The sequence below is a fragment of the Phalacrocorax carbo genome, chromosome 3 (genome assembly GCF_963921805.1).
Source record: "Phalacrocorax carbo chromosome 3, bPhaCar2.1, whole genome shotgun sequence".
NCBI lineage: Eukaryota > Metazoa > Chordata > Aves > Suliformes > Phalacrocoracidae > Phalacrocorax > Phalacrocorax carbo.
Genome location: NC_087515.1, coordinates 108,118,220 through 108,134,711, shown reverse-complemented (window position 1 = coordinate 108,134,711; position 16,492 = coordinate 108,118,220). Strand labels below are relative to the sequence as shown.

General features: G+C 41.3%; 1 protein-coding gene across 1 annotated transcript in view; it reads right to left on the bottom strand.

The window, feature by feature from the left end:
- The window catches only part of SNTG2 (syntrophin gamma 2), a 268,118-nt gene extending 252,277 nt beyond the window's left edge, over window positions 1-15,841 (bottom strand). The window contains exon 1 of the mRNA XM_064448571.1: window positions 15,389-15,841. Coding sequence (XP_064304641.1) covers window positions 15,389-15,841 — 453 coding nt within the window. The remainder of the gene's footprint in view (window positions 1-15,388) is intronic.
- Between the last annotated feature and the right edge of the window lie 651 nt (window positions 15,842-16,492).

Genomic DNA, 16,492 nt, shown 5'->3' with positions numbered 1-16,492 from the left:
CACAGTCCCTGTTAATTACTATATGCCAAATGTTCTAAAGTCACCATAGATCTGGACTGCTAAACATTTTACATACTCAATTAGCAAATGCATGCCTCAAAAGTGCAACTAAGAGTCAAGCTAGAAAAATGCATTGGCATATGTTGGCTTCATTTGCAATTAATGGTTTATTGAGGACAACTCCAAACCCTGTCTTCCATTTCTTTTTAAGAGCAGTTTGTAAGCAAGGATTACTTTCTAGTTCTCAAAGAAAGTGAGATGGGCATATTTTGACAAGAAAGGAATTCAGCTTGCAAAATAGCTGTGCAAAAGTTTATCCACAGTGTCCCGTTGCCAATTAAGACCTAGATTCTGTCATCCTTTAGTCTGACTCTGTGGATGTTTTCAGGCAGTCCTTACAAAATATTTATTAAGATCTTTTAATGAAGCCCATACATTTCTTTTAGAGTAGTTTAGTTCAAAGGAACTAAGAATTCCATTTCTGTACCCTGAATAACGCAAAATACATTACAAATTCCCCCATCAGTCTTAGGCTTTCAAAAGAGTCCCTTCCAATTATTAAGAAAACAAAACTATAGTGGAATTTGCAATCTAAAGCAAAACATAGAAATCTTCCTTGCCTATGTACTATCTGAGCAAGACAGCACAACATATGGCACAGGCATTATGTTTCCAAGATTAAAGAAAATTAATGAAACAGATGATGGTTGGACTTGATGATTTTAGAGGTCTTTTCCAACCTAAATAATTCTATGATTCTATTCCTGCAGAAAAACAATTAATAAAATGAAGCATCCATTAAAGTAAGATACATACAAACTTTTTAATTTACTGTAATGCCGCTCCTAATTAGCACGTTTGTTTATGTATATTATAGATGCCTGAAGAGTTGCCATTCTAATATATCATTCTCCCATCACTATGTTATACCATCTAGTATAGACTGTGACCTAACTCAATAGGACTCCTCCCTTTCCCATTATCATCTGCTGTATCTTCCTTAATTTTCAGCTCTGCAAAGAGAATGGCACTTTAATGACCTCTCTAATACTTTAAACCTTCACTATAAGTGCAGAACATAGAAAAGCCTTACCATATTGCTGCAGGGATTATAAAACCCAGAAATATGTTATTTTTGTTCCTAGTACCAGCCTCAGAAAATAATTTGCGAGCACATTCATAAGGACCTCTAAGAACACCCTACAAATATCTTTAGCCTACATCATCTTAAAGAAAAGACTGTATTACCCAAAGAACAAGCTACACCCAGTGTACTTTTATTGTGAATGGCTGACTAACGTACAAGAGAAATATGCAGACCTCAAGGGAAAATACTCCCTTAGGCACACTTACACCTGTCTTGGGTGGCTGGCCAGGCTGGGCCAAGGGACCTGGAGAATGATCAATGTCAGAGCTGATCACTGCAGAACACCACCATTCTTTCCAGGCTCTCCTCCCAGTCCTTCCTCGTCCCAGCTTCAATTTGCTCCATCATCCATCCCCCCTTCCTGGCACCGTCAGCAGCTGCTACATCTCCTCACAAGAAGGCCTGAGTCCCCAGCCTGTGAGAAAAGCCAGTCTACTATCTACAGCTGATAAAGTTAGCCTCTCCTTATTCAGACCTTATATATTATCTTGCCCAACTCTCTTTCTCCCTGAGCTGGAATGAGCAACAGCTGATATTAAAGCAGCACCTCACACAGTCAGCAGCCCTGTCTCTTCATGGACATACCATCAAAGAGAGGAGAGCTGGGCAGGATTATGGCATTAGAAAGGTACCTGAGCATCTCTACCCCTGTCCTGGGAGGACACAAGAGTTTTTAACCAGTGATAAGCACGCCCCCAGGACATGTTACAGAGAAAACTTACTGTGTGAAAAAGGATGGTGTTTGGCTTCCCAGCTGGCTGACTGCTGTGCACCACTGCCCAGCACTCATGTTCAGCAAGCAAGAGTTTGCTTGCTCCATTTCCACAGCAACGAAGTAAAGTACTTCACAAGGTGAAGAGCACAGCCAGCTCTCATTTGAAACAGGATTGACACTGCAGAAGTCTGTGGTCCGTGCATTCCTTATCTACTGTGCTGGCTGCTGCCCCGAGTACAGCTTCAGTCCAAAAACTATGTCTAGACTCATGAACTAAATGTGCCAGGACTGTTCTCTGGCCTGGGGCCCAGCAGACACAGCCTGTGTCCCTACTATTAAGCTCTTGCTCTCTGTCTCAATCACAGGGGCCTCACCCAAACTCCTCCAGCTCTTGCAAACCTGTGACTCTGCCTGAGGAGGGTTTGGGTCAGCACTAGTTGGTTTAGGTCAAACATGGCTAGGCTTCATACTGACGACATCCCAGCGCAGACTATCAAGGTGCAATGCCCTGGAATGGTTACCGCTATAGCAAGATGCTGTACTTTTATACCCGAGCAAGAAGAAAGGTGTGTATAATTTGGCAAGATACCAACATGCTGCCTCTGCATACACTATTACACTAAAAAAGCAAAAGCCTAAATGGACCTTACTTGACAAAGCTTCTAACTTACATTTTTATCCTTGACTGTCATTCTGTTTGGTGCTTTGGTTATGGCACCTTTATTACTGAGTCAGTATTAAAATAAAAGTAAATACCTAAAAAGGCAGCACTTTTCAAAGCCATATATAAGGCTCAAAACAGACAGGGCTTTGGAAAGAAGGATACTTAACATCCAAGTAAGGTGGCATCACCAGCTGAACAACATTGTTCTCTGGTCCTGACCCACTGCACTGAGAGCTCATAAGCTGTAGAAGGACAAAAAAAAGACCCTCACTGTGCCATGGATATGGCACCAGAGTCCACCCACATGTGAGACCCATCAAGCAGCCTTCAGTCTCCTGCTTCTAGAAGATACTTAGATGACAAAATGCTGAGGTATTCTGGGACAGTCCAGGAAATAGGCTTTTGTCTTTCCTTTAAAAGGTCACAGAGTCTGCACTGACCTGATGGTGCTGAGACTCTGCTCTTCTGAGTGTTTGGATTTGTCTTGGCATGAGCTTATCTGAGCTTGTTCTAGCTGTGCTTGCCATCATCTAGCATTCCAGTTATCATTGTCCCACTTGTCCAGGTTAACTTGGAATCACCATTACAGCCAGGGTCTAACAAACCTGACAAGTCAGCCTTGGCAGCGGCTAGTCCCTGGACAGGGTAATGGGTGAACACGGGCCAGGGGCCATTCCCAGGAGGCAGCTGGGGAAGGCAGAGTTCTCCAGCCTGGCCGTGGCCCCAAGTTTAGATGGAAACTGGCACCAGTGCAGATGTGCAGCCTAAGTAATCCCATGAGCTTGTCCTGATCTTCCTGCATGCACAGATCCTTACACAGGGGCATTTAAAATACAGTATCAAATGAATCCAAAAAGGAGAGACTTGCCCCTAACTCCAGCTCTGGACTTTCAGGGAGCGCCATCCCTGGGTCCTGGCCTACCCTGGAGTTGCAATGGTGTCCTCTCCTCAGCCTCCACGTCTGTGCTGTGTGGTCTCTTGTCTCCTGCCTAATGCAACAGCACCACTGAGAACTTCACCATGAACCACAGAGTTGAAAAGCACCTGGTTTCACCACCCCACTTTTAATAAATCTCAAATGCAAACAATGCACTTGTCTGTGAAAATCCTTCCTCCTAAAATGTGTTTAGTTGGTGTATTTATTTTTTTTTATATATATTTTCTGTAACTCAGTCCTGGTTTGCATATTAACAAGAGTTTCACACAACTAACTGTAAAGAATTATGGAATACATATTTGCATATCTACTTAAATCTTACAGTCAACGGATAATGAGTATAAAAAAATAAACCAAGCAGGTACGCCAAATGAGTGGGAAGACAAAACCACATTTCAGACTAAATATTCAGTCTATCTCAAATTGAGAGTGTAAGACCAAGACAGCTCATATTTATCCAAAGAGTGGCCATAATTTCATGTTACATCCACAGCACTGAGTCCCACAGCAGCAGTCAACCCCATATATTCTGGCAATGTAAACTTTGTTTGTGTACAGGACTGGAAAATTTTGACTTGGAAATATAGTCCCTACATGAAAACACAGCTGTTGAATTAAACAGTCAGGGGTGGGCCAGATAGACTTCGCAGTGCGTTAGAACTTTTATACGACAGCAATGAATACCAAATCTCAAAGGTACACATTAAAAAAATATTTTTGGCAAACAAGCAATGGAAATCAAAGTTCAAAACAGGAAAGGTAAACCATGATGGAACAACAAATCTTGTCTTTAGTAATAACCCTGAATAAACTTCCAAATAAAAATATAACATATCTTAAATCTGATTTTAAACATATTGTTAATTAATTTCAGAAAAAAATGTTTGGTAACAGCTGAAATACATAATGAAGTAAATCAAGTTTTTGGAAGACAGCAACAAGAAATAATGATCTTACAGAACAGTTCCTGGAACATTATATTTTTTTCATGAAACTATGTAATTTAAGAGAGACAGAGGATTTATATTGCTATGATAGGGGGTATATGACTAACACATTCAAGCTATAACACCTGATCTCAGTTTGGGATCTTAGATGTTGTAAAATACATCACAATCTGTTTTTTGAGCTAAGAGTTATTTCAGTACTCCAGGCAGGGATACTGTCACAAGTACAGACATAGAAATGGTTTGGCGATCTTGAATGATTTGCATTGGTTTGGAATAACCAAAACTGGCAAACTTCAAACATACCATAAAAAATAATTTATTCATATTTCAGCTAGAAATAATAAAATAGTTGTAGTCATTATTACAGAGTTTTTTAAAGACCAAAATCATAGTGACTAGTCATTTTAAAAAACCAAAACACTAGTATAAAAGTAAATATACAGCCAATGACAGTCTTCCATACCGACACATTCTACAGACTAAAACATATCATGAAAGCAAGTTTAGCCATACCTTCATCAACACCCAAGCAGACATGCACTCTTCATGCCTTTTAAAACCATCAGTATATCATACTAATGTGTGAACTCAACAAAAAATGCATCCATCTGACACAGACAAGGTATCTGGATGTCTACATGAAAACAACGATACAGCTCACAGTTGTGTTGGGATGTAAGGAGCAGAAGACAAATACTTCAATAAATCATTTTTTCTTTGCATTTTGTTTTCTTATTTTTTCAGTTTTGAAGTCAACTCAGAAAACATGTATATAATCCTGCTATATATAGGAAAAAAATCACTGAGCTGCAGTGACAGCAAAGCCCACTTAAAGCTCTGCAGGATAATCTATTACTGCAAACTTGCTCAAAAGCAAACTCTGTTGAGTATCTTCATAAAGATCAGAAAACAGTTAAAACTCTACATGCCAGTCAAGTAGGATTTGTTTGATTTTAATGACTGCTCTGTTGGAATATATCCCAGGGAATCAATTTAATTTCATAATTATAGAGAGTAACATAAGTGCTTAACTGAGAAAAGATTTCCAAAATACACATTTTAAGCATCCAAGGCCTGGTTTTGAATGTAGGCCCCTTAAAAACAGGTATTTTGTATTCTAGCCAAAAACAGTGCCTTGGAATGAGCGGCAGTCAATGCTTAGGCTCCCAGTGGAACTGTAAAGAGGTACTTGAGCTAGCTTGGCTGTAAGAAGCAGCATAATGTTAGAGTGGCTCCAAAATGGCTGAAGTACTACCCTCAATATCCCTATTCCTCAATAGGGATAATTGGTTGAAGGACAGTAATGCATCTGTATTGCTTTGGGGCCTAAAATACCTGATTTGGCTAGACCAGGTATCTCTTCAGCAAACTGCCTTCCCTTCCATCAAAAATTCTTCAGAAGTGGAGTCCAGACCAGCTTTGCTCAGCTACACCAAGACGCTGGAAAATGTTGGGTGTTTTTTAACATTTACAAATAAATGTGAAAGACTATTCCACGCCTAAAGCCTGATCATTTTCAACCTTCATAATTCCTTTTCCTATCTTCAATTACACTGAGTCTTTTGATCCCAAAAGAAAACAGAAGAAAGCTGTAACATATCGAACACACAGTTCTGAATTGGTGGAAATAAAAATCTTAACCTTAAATACATGGACGTGCAACATATGCTCACATAGATGCAGACTAAAAATTATTTAGCTAAAACAATTTTTCTCCTGGAAGCAACCATTTTTCTACTTAACAAGTGATAGCTCTATCTCTCCCCAGTTACTTCTCTTATCTACTTTTCACTATCATTTTCCTTGCTCTCCACCATGCTGATCTTCATATTTTTATCTGACATCCAGACGAAAATTCAAATAACCACTTTCCCCCAAATCAGTGATAACAATCTTATCCACTGAATTACTGACTCTTCTCTTACTGACAAGATTTTCTCTATCCTTCTTCCACATGTAGAGTAAGTGTGTGTTTCTAATCAACTTTGCAGTGTATTTTTAATCATTTGTTCAAACAAACCAATTCAAACTAGCAAAAATCTTTTCACTTACTACAGCCTCAAATCAGCTGTACCCAAATATAGTCCAGCTCCTTTATTAGGACTAACCTATTTTATTCCAGATAGAAAGAAACATGTCCTGAAGTCACTAATTTCATTATCATATCTACTCCCAACCATGTCATACAAAACCATGCACATTGTATGCTTGTTTAGAACTGCCATACTGAATAGGGTCTTCATCCAGTCAGTACAAAATGATGCAGCTGTTCATGGTGCAGTCATCCTCGTCGTTTCCAATTTTATATATGACTGAGCTTATTTTGGAGAATTCTGGGAATCAGTATTCACTATTCTATTGATTTTGTGTGGTATATAATTTGATACTTTTGTGTATTTAAGTTCCTATTTAGAATTTCCTTTTAAATGCATATTATTCTTCTTGCATATGTTCTTCAACATCCTTTGTATGTATAAATAAGGGATCTATACAATACAAGAGAATAAAAATTCTTTGTTTGGAAAGGGAAAGTACAGCATAACAGCTTAACACCTTTCTTCATAATATTATGCTTATTCTCTCTGTGTATTTGTATCTATACTATCATTCTCTGTACATTCTCTGTCTCTTATTAGCCACAGCTTCCTTTTAGGTACTACAATACAGTGTTAAGCATACCCCATTAAGTACTCTCAGTCTTACTTTGCAGCCAAGAATAGTTTAAAGAATAGCACACTGCTGTATCTCATTCAGTCTGTTACATGTAGAAATCCTAGACTACTAATACACTAATTTTGCTCTTCTCTCTGCAGGTTTGACTGTTTTCAGAAGAGAAATGCAAATGAAAACAAAATTTATATATTAAATAAGACATTTTTCATTAGGATTGCTTGAAAAGTCTGGACACAGAATAACAGCTTAGCCATACAATTAAATTTGGATAAAAGCGGTGGGAGAAAATACCAAACAGACTTTCTTACTGAGAACATATTTCACATAAAAAGCTAAAAACTATGCCAATCAAAAACACTGTAATTACTTTGGGCAATATCATTCAACAACTGACACTAAAAATTTCTAAATTTCAATCATCTCTTTCTTTCAAAGTCACACTGAAATAACATTTCAAACACAGACAGATGATCCTCAGAGATTCAGATTCAAATCCCAAGAACAGATCAAGAATGTATTTTCCTTGTAGTCATGTTCAGTGTCACTTTGAGGCTGCTCTCCCAGCTACTTCAATACTACATACATTCACAACTGTCCCACATGACACTGAAAGGTAAAAGGCAATATACAGGTTTGCCCACCTCCACTGCAACCCTCTTAACACAAAAGTTTTCCCATGCTAAAAGGAAAAAAAAAAAAAAGTGGTTTTATTCTGGTTTTCAAAAAAACCTTGTATATCTGAAACTCTGAACATACACCGTATGAGCAAGGTTAGCTGAATTTCACCTTAATCGGTATTTCAACCAGGCAGCAGGCTTACAAGTAGGTATATAACAGGTATGCTCTTTCTTATACCACTCGCCTTTGTGATTAGCTGCTCTTTAAAAATAACAGAGCTTTGAAAACTGATATTTTTGGAAAGTCCCTTACAGTGTGAAAGTTGTGAAATAAAATATAAAGAACTACCATCCTGTCAAACATTTTCCATTATCCTTCTTGCAGAGAAGGGTAAGATTTTATAGGAGGCCCCAGGGATATGAACAATACTTGAAAACATACAAAAATAGCATGCAAGTTTCTGTCTTTTCTATCCGAACCATGATAATTATATAGTATGATTATTGCAGCCCTCTTTCTTTTTGAGGTTCTTGGCACCCAACTTCCTTCCCCCAAGCATGTTAGAAGCGCTCCGTTTAAAGGTTCTTGTTTTCCTTTCATTCTGACTTCCAAGTAACATTAAAGCTTTCCAAACTCCTTTTTCATTGAAGTATAAACATTTTGTCCTTATTCTTTACAGTCCTCATTTTTTTTCTTCCACAAACTTAGCCACTCAGACTTCTTTGCAGCCTCCTGCTGTGATCTGCTCTGCCAGAGCACCAGCAACAAGAATCACACAGAATCACAGAATCCCAGGTTGGAAGGGACCTCAGGGATCATCTAGTCCAACCTTTCTAGGAAGAGCAGAGTCTAAACAAGATGGCCCAGCACCCTGTCCAGGCGACTCTTGAAGGTGTCCAACACTGCGTCCAACAGAACAAAGCAGTCTCCATACATTTTCCTATACCATCCACCATGTACAAGAAGGGCTTTCTGGGCACAGCTGTTCTCCTCTGTCGATGACCAGGAATATTTGACTAGTTTTACATTACTGAAATCACTTTGCGGACATGAACTCAAGCATGAGACACTGCGCTAATCTAAAACAATGTCATCCCCATAAGGATTTGCAAGGACCGTTGCAATAAAGCCAAGCAATTCCAATGACACGTGGAAGAGAAACCATCATTCTGTTTAGAAGAAAAAAAAAATGCAGGAGTGTGTAAAACCACATCTTAGCCCTCTACCTAAACTACAGCTGAATATAGTAGGTAAGGAAAAGGCTTACTGTGTATAAGGTAAGTAGCAAGTACAGTTATAAATTGCTCTGGCCCCACTTTTGGTCATGCTGAGATGTACCATCAAGAGCTTTACTGTGAGGGTGGTCAAGCACTGGAAGACGTTAACCAGAGAAGCTGTGGAGTTTCCAGCCTTGCAGATAATTCAAGACCAGACTGACCATGGCTCTGAGCAACCTCCTCCAGCTGAGTCTGCTCTGAACAAGGGGTTGAACTAGAAGAATTCCAGAAGTGCCTTCCCACCCCAGTGGTTCTGTGACTCTTAAGAACTGACAGAACCTCAACCACAGCCTGCCTGAAAAACCTCACTGCACTGTCTCTCCATTGGCTCCAATGAGCTTCTGTTCAAATGTCTTTTTTCTTTCTACATTTCTAATTCCTTCGACTTTACCCCATCCTTTTCACCTTTGTCTTCTTGAAAGGTTTAGTTTACAGGCCACTAAGATTAAAAAAAATAACTATTTCCATGATTATATTATGAGCAATTTTTCTTTCCATACTAGAATATAAATTCTAACCTGCAAATATATAATTTGATAGTGAAGATCAGATGTTTATGTGTTCTGAATATAAAGAAACTATATGTAAAAAATTTAAAAGGTAACAAGACAAAATCTGAACAAAAATATTGCTGAACAAGCAACATGAAGATGCTGCGTATAACTCAAGTAATACAAGCAAATAAATAGTTAGGAATAAGCATTCATTATGTATCTGGATGCAAAAAATCTTCTAATCAGAAGTCACTCGAACTCAAAGTTAAGTGTAGAGTTTCCAGAAATCTGGCCTACTTTCATTTTAGAACAATTTATTTGCCTAATATGCATATATTTCAATAACTCAGCTTAAATGCAATCTAAAATAGCTGCAGATTGACCTAAAAACTCTGAAGAATTGTAAAGTAACATGAGAATTTACTTCTTGGTTTTAATTATCTCTGGTTATATTCTGCAGTCACATATTGGTGAATATCTATCTTATAAAATAGTGAAAAGTCAGTAACAGAAGACCTAAAAGCAGAGCACTGTTGTGAAATCTTTTCTTAGAAAGAATGAAGATGTTGAATTTTGTGTCTGAATTATAGAGTGGGAATATGACAAATGCAAATTAACTAGTTTCTGCCAAATGCATATATTTTCATCATTTAACAAACTAAACAGAGACCACATGCTCTTTCCCCAACACTGCAGAAAGACTTTTCCTGGTTGCATTTTATTTCTTGCTGACTTTTAGATACGCTAAACTGGCATGTAAAAAGTAAAACGACAAATAGAAGTTGAGTACATCAGTTGCTCAATTGCGTATTGAGCATATTTATTCAGTATAATACGAAAAAAACCCCACACAATTATATTTAGAGAATTTGATAAAGTCACAAGGGTCTTTACATGTAATGTGTAATGATACATTAATGGGTTTATACAGGCCTCTCGAGATTTCATAGCAGCATACATTAACGAATTCTTCCTGACATTTGATACACAAAAATGCACTGAAAGGTTTAATGCTCCAGTGGATCTGATGCACATTCAGAATAGTCAAGTTCCCTATCTGAAACCCCACATCTAGCCAGATGGCCAACTTTCCTCCCTTTTCACCTAGTCAGAAACCATTTTGAGAACACCTGTATATACCTATGCTTCCTGAAAACCTAAATTCAATGGTTACTGGAGTTAACAGGCAGATTTATACTGATGTTACACTGGCTTTAGACCAAATCTGCAATGTCAAGTTTGTTAAGCATCAGCAATTTCAGATATCTAATCCTAAAGTTAAACGTAATGATTTGTGAAAATCAGAACATTTGGTGTTCCACCTTGTTTTTTCCTTTGTAGCTCGTGATGCAGAAAAAGCACCACTGGTCTATAGGAAGCAGGAAAAATCATAAGCATATATTGGGGGGGGGGGGGGGGGAGACAATAAAAAGAAGATGCTAACTTTGGTAATATTATATTTTAAGTTGCCAGGTAGAACTGTAAAATTTTTCAAAGATTTAATCTAAATCTACAAAATGCAGAGTGGAATGTGCAGCAATACTGTGTTTTAATGGACTTAAAATGAATTTAAAGGAACATTTTATTTCAAAACAGACTGACCAATAAAATATTCACCCCATATCCATCAAGCAACAGCATTTTGCACGTTTCAGTTTTTTTAAACTACAGCTGAGCACATCCAAATTCCCATTCCGAAATTGAATTCAGTGGTGTTAGTGAGCACCTTAGCAAAAATTGTTTTTCTCATAAATCTGCAGTCTTAAAAAAATTACAGTATTTAAGTTGCAGAAAGTTGCTACACATGCTTTCCCTGTCTTCTATAAAAATAAAAGTTTATTAGAAACTACAAAAATAAAACTAAACTCTCCTCTTTAGACAGCCTTTAACATAAATGCTTTTGGAATTGTCCAAGTGGACAGAAAAGCAACCCCAAAACCTGCCTCGCATGAGAAAAAGATACTCCTGAAATTTCTTTTCATTAGAGGCATTTTGGTGTCAAAGTCATACATCAGTCACACAGAACAAACAAAAATCCCTCCATACCTTCTCTTCTAGCTCAAAGTTTAATATTTTCAGGAAGTTTCATGTGACTTAACGCAGGAGCTACCTCAGCTAATTTTAATTCACCATTAAAGAAAGAAAAATTGACAACAGCCCTCCCTAAACTGACAAAGCCTTTCCTTTCTAGAAGGAAAAAGGAACAGAACTGACAACAAGTTATTTGTCATGTCATTCTCCTAAAAGAGCTGGACTAAAAAAAAAATAAATCTTTTTTTGTTACTGTTTGAGAAAAAGCTTAGTTTTTAAAAGCATGCAAAAACTTCAAAGCCTACTTGCTGGCATGAACTAAAGTAGGTTTAGAAACAGAAAACTTGTCAAAGAATTATAAAAGTACTGGTTTCTATACCAAAAATATCATGAGAAGTTACTCCTGACATTCAGAACATGTTATAAGGCAGTATTTTGGTGTGCATTAACTGAGGAAATTCTCTGGCAAACAGCCAACAGCTAGAATAAAATACAGGCCTTGATAATAGCTTTTTGACTTGTGCTGAATACCTCTGTTTACAAACTTGGAAGACCACAAATCCAACCCTTGACAGTGATTATGAGAAAGAGTATCTGCACTAATTTTTCAGGATTGCCCCACTGGTGTGCTACAGGGATGAACAGAACTTCTCATCATTAGGAGGAACAAGACTAACCCTAGTGAAACTATATCTCTCCCAGGTAGCAACTCACATATATATCAGCTTTTCCTTGTAACACACTATCTCTCCACATATGTTTTTTTTTCCCTTTTAGCTCTGGAGTAGCCATCCAGGACCTCTGTCAATTAGGAACTGTCGTGCTTTAGCCGGCAACTCAGCCCCACACAGCCGCTCGCTCACTCCCCCAACAGTGGGATGGGGGAGAGAATCAGAAGGGTAACGCTCATGGGTTGAGGTAAGAACAGATTAATAATTAAAATAACAACAAAAATGCAATGGAAAGGAAAACAATGAGAGGCGCAAAACCCGGGCCAGGGAGGGAAGGGAGGAAGGAAAGGGAATGAACCACCAAAACAAACTGCACGTGACACAGCCACCCACCAACCCGACACAGCCACCCACCAACCCGACACAGCCAGCCCCCAAGCTGCAACTGCCCCACTGTGTGCCAACTGCCACCATTAATATACTGGTCATGGTGTCACATGGTATGGAATGAACATCCCATTGGCCAGTCGGGGTCAGCTGCACCAGCCGTGGTCCCGCCCCTCCCAGCCTCCCGCCCACGTGGCAGAGAATGGGAAGCTGGAAAGGTCCCCGACCACCACAGGCGCTCCAGTGAAGAGAATTAACCCCTTCTTAGCCAAAACCAGCACATTCTCCACCCGTTATTCCATACCATTTACACCATGCCCAGGTCCCATACCATCCAATACCTCACCAACCACCACCCCTCCCCTTCCCATCCTTTAACATAATACATAGACATAATTCCCTTAGTCTATGGACCTTCCCTGTAAAATGTCCATTAAAATGTCCATTGAGTTCACCCAGTCCATGACTTTGGGCTCCATCTGTCGTATCAGTCTTTCAGGGTGGGAGAGATGGTGTGTGGCATTGGGTTGCTGCATACCAAGTCAGTCATCGTTCCATCACTGCTGCACTTTGCTTGCTTCACAGTTTACCTTCCATGGGTTGGGAAGCTTGTACTATGATATTGATACAACACAGAGGTGACACACAGTATTATATAGCAGTTCGCATTGTGCCATTCAGTTCATTGACTGTTCTCACCCAAAACCAAATCCCCTTGAGGCACACACTGGATTTCTCCATCCTCCCACACCACCCACCAAGTGCACCCAGGTCCTCGAGCAAAAACAATCCCACAAATGGGTTTGCCTTTGCCTGAGGCAGGAAGAATCCAGACTGTTTTGCCCAGCATACTTTTTACGTGCACTGCAGGGACTCTATCCCCTTCCACAGTATGTAGGATTTCTGACTGGGCAGGGCCAGCTCGATTGGCAGATCCCCTCGTGTTGACTAACCACGTGGCTTTTGCTAAATGTGTATCCCAGTGCTTGAATGTCCCACCCCCCATTGCTGTCAGTGTAGTTTTTAACAGTCCATTGTACCGTTCAATTTTCCCAGAGGCTGGTGCGTGATAGGGGATGTGATACACCCACTCAATGCCGTGCTCTTTGGCCCAGGTGTCTATGAGGCTATTTCGGAAATGAGTCCCGTTGTCTGATTCAATCCTCTCTGGGGTGCCATGTCACCACAGGACTTGTTTCTCAAGACCCAGGATAGTGTTCCGGGCAGTGGCGTGGGGGACAGGATATGTTTCCAGCCAGCCAGTTGTTGTTTCTACCATTGTAAGCACATGGCGCTTGCCTTGGCGGGTTTGTGGGTGTGTGATATAGTCAATCTGCCAGGCCTCCCCATATTTATATTTCAACCATCATCCCCCATACCACAGAGGCTTTACCCGCTTCACTTGCTTGACTGCAGCACATGTTTCATGTTCGTGGATAGCCTGTACAGTAGCGTCCATGGTCAAGTCCACCCCTCGATCACGAGCCCACCTGTATGTTGCATCTCTCCCTTGATGGCCTGAGGTGTCATGGGCCCAACAAGCTAGAAATAGTTCACCCTTATGCTGCCAGTCCAGATCCACCTCAGCCACTTCACTCTTGGCAGCCTGATCTACCTGCTGGTTGTTTCGATGTTCTTCAGTGGCCCAGCTCTTGGGGATGTGAGCATCCACGTGATGTACCTTTACAACCAGGTTCTCTACCCGGGCAGCAATATCTTGCCACAATGTGGCAGCCCAAATGGGTTTGCCTCTGCGCTGCCAGTTGCTCTGCTTCCACTGCTGCAGCCAGCCCCACAGGGCATTTGCCACCATCCAGGAGTCAGTATAGAGATAGAGCACTGGCCACTTTTCCCGTTCAGCGATGTCTAAGGCCAGCTGGATGGCCTTTACCTCTGCGAACTGGTTCGACTCAACTTCTCCTTCAGCAGTTTCTGCGACTTGTCATATAGGACTCCATACAGCAGCCTTCCATCTCCGGTGCTTGCCCACAAGGCAACAGGACCCATCAGTGAACAGGGCATACTGCTTTTCATCTTCTGACAGTTTGTTATACAGTGGGGCTTCTTCAGCACGTGTCACCTCCTCCTCTGGTGATAATCCAAAATCTTTGCCTTCTGGCCAGTCCATGATCACTTCCAAGATTCCTGGGTGACTGGGGTTTCCTATTCGAGCCCGCTGGGTGATCAGTGCGACCCATTTACTCCACGTAGCATCAGTTGCATGGTGTGTAGAGGGGATGTTTCCTTTGAACATCCAGCCCAGCACTGGCAGTCGGGGTGCCAGGAGCAACTGTGCTTCAGTACCAACCACTTCTGAAGCAGCTCGGACCCCTTCATATGCTGCCAATAACTCTTTTTGAGTTGGAGTATAGCGGGCTTCGGACCCTCTGTATCCCCAACTCCAAAACCCTAGGGGTCGACCTCAGGTCTCCCCTGGCGCTTTCTGCCAGAGGCTCCAGGTAGGGCCATTGTCCCCGGCTGTGGTGTAGAGCACATTCTTTACATCTTGTCCCTCCAGTACTGGCTCAAGAGCTACTGCATGAACTATCTCCTGTTTAATCTGTTCAAAGGCTTGTTGTTCCTCAGGGCCCCATTTGAAATCATTCTTTTTCCGGGTCACTTGATAGAGAGGGCTTACGATCAGGCTGTAGTGTGGAATATGCTTTCCCCAAAAACCCACAACACCCAAGAAAGCTTGTGTTTCCTTTTTGCTGGTTGGTGGAGACATGGCTGCTATTTTGTTGATCACATCCATGGGGATCTGACGATGTCCATATTGCCATTTGACTCCTAAGAACTGGATCTCCTGTGCGCGTCCTTTCACCTTACTGTGTTTTATGTCAAAACCAGCTTTCAGAAGGATTTGGACTATTTTCTCTCCTTTCTCAAAAACTTCTTCCGTTGTGTTGCCCCACATGATGATGCCATCAATGTATAGAAGGTGTTCGGGAGCTTCTCCCTGTCCTGGTGCTTTATGGGTCAGTCCATGGCAAATAATAGGACTGTGTTTCCACCCCTGGGGCCGTCGATTCCGGGTGTACTGGACACCCCTCCAAGTGAAAGCAAACTGTGGCCTGCACTCTGCTGCCAGAGGGATTGAGAAGAATGCATTAGCAATATCAGTTGTGGCATACCACTTGGCTGCCTCTGACTCCAGTTCGTATTGAAGTTCTAGCATGTCCGGCATGGCAGCACTCAGTGGTGGCGTGACTTCATTCAGGCCACGATAGTCTACTGTTAGCCTCCACTCTCCATTAGATTTCCGCACTGGCCACATGGGACTGTTAAAGGGTGAGTGTGTCTTACTGATGACTCCTTGGCTCTTCAGTCAGTGAATGAGCCCATGGATGGGGATCAGAGAGTCTCAGTTGGTGCAATATTGCCACCGGTGCACTGTTGTGGTGACGATCAGCACCTGTTGTTCTTTGACCTTCAGCAACCCCACAACAGAAGGGTCCTTCGAGAGGCCAGGCAAGGCAGACAGCTGTTTGATTTCCTCCGTCTCCAAGGCAGCTACACCAAAAGTCCACCTGTACCATTTTGGGTCCTTGAAATACCCTCTCCTGAGGTAGTCTATGCCAAGGATGCACGGAGCCTCTGGGCCAGTCACAATGGGGTGCTTTTGCCACTCATTCCCGGTGAGGCTCACTTCGGCCTCCAATACAGTTAGCTCTTGGGATCCCCCTGTCACTCCAGCAATGCTGATGGGTTCTGCCCCTATATAGTTTGATGGCATTAAGGTGCACTGTGCGCCGGTGTCCACTAAAGCTTTATACTCCTGTGGGTTGGACGTGCCAGGCCATCAGATCCACACAGTCCAGTAAGCCCGGTTGTCCCTTTCCTCCACCTGGCTGGAGGCAGGGCCCCTCTAGTCCTGATCATGGCAGTCACAACTCACTTCCTGTAAATGTGAATCAAGAGTCTCTCT